Source organism: Manis pentadactyla, chromosome 9, assembly GCF_030020395.1.
Source record: "Manis pentadactyla isolate mManPen7 chromosome 9, mManPen7.hap1, whole genome shotgun sequence".
Lineage (NCBI taxonomy): Eukaryota > Metazoa > Chordata > Mammalia > Pholidota > Manidae > Manis > Manis pentadactyla.
Window position 1 is genome coordinate 109310987 of NC_080027.1, and position 2789 is coordinate 109313775.

The following is a 2789-nucleotide window of genomic DNA, read 5'->3' on the forward strand; positions in this document are numbered from 1 at the left end:
TACTCAGATGAAAGTTCGTGTGGTTTAGTTCGGTTTGGCTCTGGCAAGGAAGCATACCAGGCAGAATCTATTAACACTGCGGCTACGCCCCCTCCCCATCACCCGCCTTCGGAGCACAGGCCCCCGCCTGCTTGACCGCTATTGCTCTCCTTCGCCCCCTTTAAGAGCCTGCTCCGCGGGGCTACCTTTCGAACAGCCCTGGCGCCCCTCCTCGGCCTCCGATTGGCCGCGTGCGGCGCACGAGGGCGCGCCAACCCGCCCCGAACGGTTGGTAGCCCTTTGCGATTGGCTGTCGAGGCATCTTATAAAAGGCGCCGGGCGGACCGGTGGCCTTCAGTCTGAGACGGGACTCGGCTTGGTTGATTGTTAGTTTGATACAGACGCGGGGGTCAGCGAGCACAACATCGGAGTCGTTCATCTTCGGAGTCCGCAGGCATCGAGGGTCCACCCCCGGGACGGACTTGTTGCCACCTCTCGTCACCTCCCAGCACCCGGACGTGAGCCTGGGCTCACCCCCACCTCGGCCCCAGTCCCTGAGGAGGCAGGATGGAGTTCAAGCTGGAGGCTCACCGCATCGTCAGCATCTCCCTGGGCAAGATCTACAACTCGCGGGTCCAGCGCGGCGGCATCAAGCTGCACAAGAATCTACTGGTCTCGCTGGTGCTGCGCAGTGCCCGCCAGGTCTACCTGAGTGACCCGTGCCCCGGCCTCTACCTGGCCGGTCCCTCGGGGACCCCGGCGGCGCCGCCTCAGCAGCCCGGGGAGCCGGAGGCCGGGCCACCCGCGGGGTGGGGGGAGCCACCCCCGCCGGCCGCCGGCGCCGCCTGGCCGGAGACCGAGCCGCAGCCGGAGCGCCCCGCTGTCCCAGAAGCGCCTTGGGCGGGTGACTCGAAGCCCGCGGCCGCGGTGACGGGCGCCGGGGACACTCTTGAGAGCGGAGAGGCGGAGGCGGCGGAAGCTGCCTGGAGCCGCGTGGAGGGACGAGCCGGGGGCCCTGCCGGAGGCTCGGACGTACTCCCGGAGGGTCCCCGGGCGGCGCGCCGCCCCTGCGGCTGCCCCTCAGGAGCGGACGACAGGCCGGCGGCGCTGAGCGCCTCTCCCCGCGCTGACTGCTGCTGCGCGCCTCGGCCCGCGGGGGACGAGCCCCTCGCGCCGCCCGCCACCTGCCCCCGGAAGCGCGGCGCGGCGGGGGCGGGTGGCGGCCCCGCGGGCTGCCTGACGCCCTGCTCCACCCCGCTGAAGAAGCCCCGCCGGAACTTGGAGGAGCAGCCGGGCGGGGCAGCGGAGGAGGAGGAGGAGGAGGAGATGGAAACCGGTAACGTGGCCAACCTCATTAGCATCTTCGGTTCCAGCTTCTCGGGACTTTTACGGAAAAGCCCCGGGGGCGGCCGGGAGGAAGCCGAGGGAGAGGAGAGCGGGGCGGAAGCCGCAGAGCCTGGGCAGATCTGCTGCGATAAGCCGGTGCTGAGAGACATGAACCCCTGGAGCACTGCCATCGTGGCCTTCTGAGCCCTTGGGCCGCCGTGCGGGAAGGAGGTTGATCCGTGGGCGTCCCCAGCGGGAGGGCTGAGTCCCTCCTGGCTGCCGGGACGCCCCGACACCCCAGGCACTGAGCGCGCTGGGGAGACTGGGGGTGCTGCCGGGCCGCGAGCGGACTGTGCTTGGGTTCGGCGGCCCTGCTGCGCTGTGCCTCTCTGGTCTCCTGAGACTTGGGAGTGAGAGGCTGATTGGAAGAGGACCGTCATTAACTTTTGTGTCTGTGTATGCCCGTGTATGTAAGTTTGTCTTGTTGAGTTCAGGCTGTTTGTCCTTCTGGAATGCATCACCCCTTTCCCAGGGCTTAGGAGACTGGGGGCAGATTGGGACTTTCCTCCGCCGGCAGCACCGAGAAGGAAGTGGCCGAAAGGGCCGGGGAGCTCCCCTCTGGTTCTCCGGGCAGGAAGGGACTTCACACATACCCGCACCTGAAAGCTAGAACCGCACGCACCAAGGCCTGGAGTGGCGTTTCCTCACAGGATTTCCTAAGACCAGAGGGATTTTGTCTGGAGTACAAACTTAAATTATTTCTCTCCTTCCATGCCTTTTTCTGGCACAGAAGAAACGATTATACCCTGTGATTACCGTGGGAAAGGGGGATGTTAGCAGCCCCATCTCCACCACAGGGAAAAAAAGCTTGATGAACTTCACGGAAGAGTTCAAGCTTGGAAATACGGAGTTTATAGAAAAAAAATATTTTTAAAAGCTCTAAATGAGAACGACTGCACAATGCTTTTAAAAAGTGTTTATGAAACAAAGTTTACAGACACAGGAGCCCTAAGTGGAAAGACCCTATGGTTTTGTAGATATGGTGACTCCGGTCTTTGTTGTATAAAGGTTGGGGTTGCCAACAAGGTTTTTGTACAGTATTTTCTCCTTCGTTGTATTGACTTTTGTATAAAATGTAACTTTACGTGTCTAACACGTATTAAATATTTTGAAGCAACTTCCCTGCCTCCTTGTCTGGAATCACCTGTCTGGGCTGGGAGGGACGTGGGAGGAGGGGAGCTGTGGTCAGGGCTGGTAGAGTGTGGTTCTTAATATCAGTCATGCACAGGCGGGGGGACGTTGGTGGCTGACTTCACTAAGTATCAAGAGAGACACGTTTAAGGCTTCTCGCCCAGATCAGAGGACTGCTATTAGATACTAATATCAGTGGCCTGCCAGTTTCTTGAAACCTGTTACTACAACAGCCTTTTCTAAAGTCAATTTAGGCCGATTGATTTTTTTACAGCCCAATCTACCTGATGGTG

The 2789-nt window shown here is 61.0% G+C and overlaps 1 protein-coding gene across 1 annotated transcript; it reads left to right on the forward strand.

Moving 5' to 3' along the window:
• The first annotated feature begins 350 nt into the window (after positions 1–350).
• Positions 351–2480, forward strand: IER5 (immediate early response 5). The gene has a single exon (XM_036905952.2). The coding sequence runs from the start codon at positions 547–549 to the stop codon at positions 1507–1509; it is 963 nt and encodes a 320-aa protein (XP_036761847.2). The 5' UTR covers positions 351–546; the 3' UTR covers positions 1510–2480.
• The last annotated feature ends 309 nt before the right edge of the window (positions 2481–2789 follow it).

Coding starts and splice junctions, on each gene's coding strand:
- IER5 (XM_036905952.2), top strand. CDS start 547: ATGGAGTTCAAGCTGGAGGCTCACCGCATCGTCAGCATCTCCCTGGGC.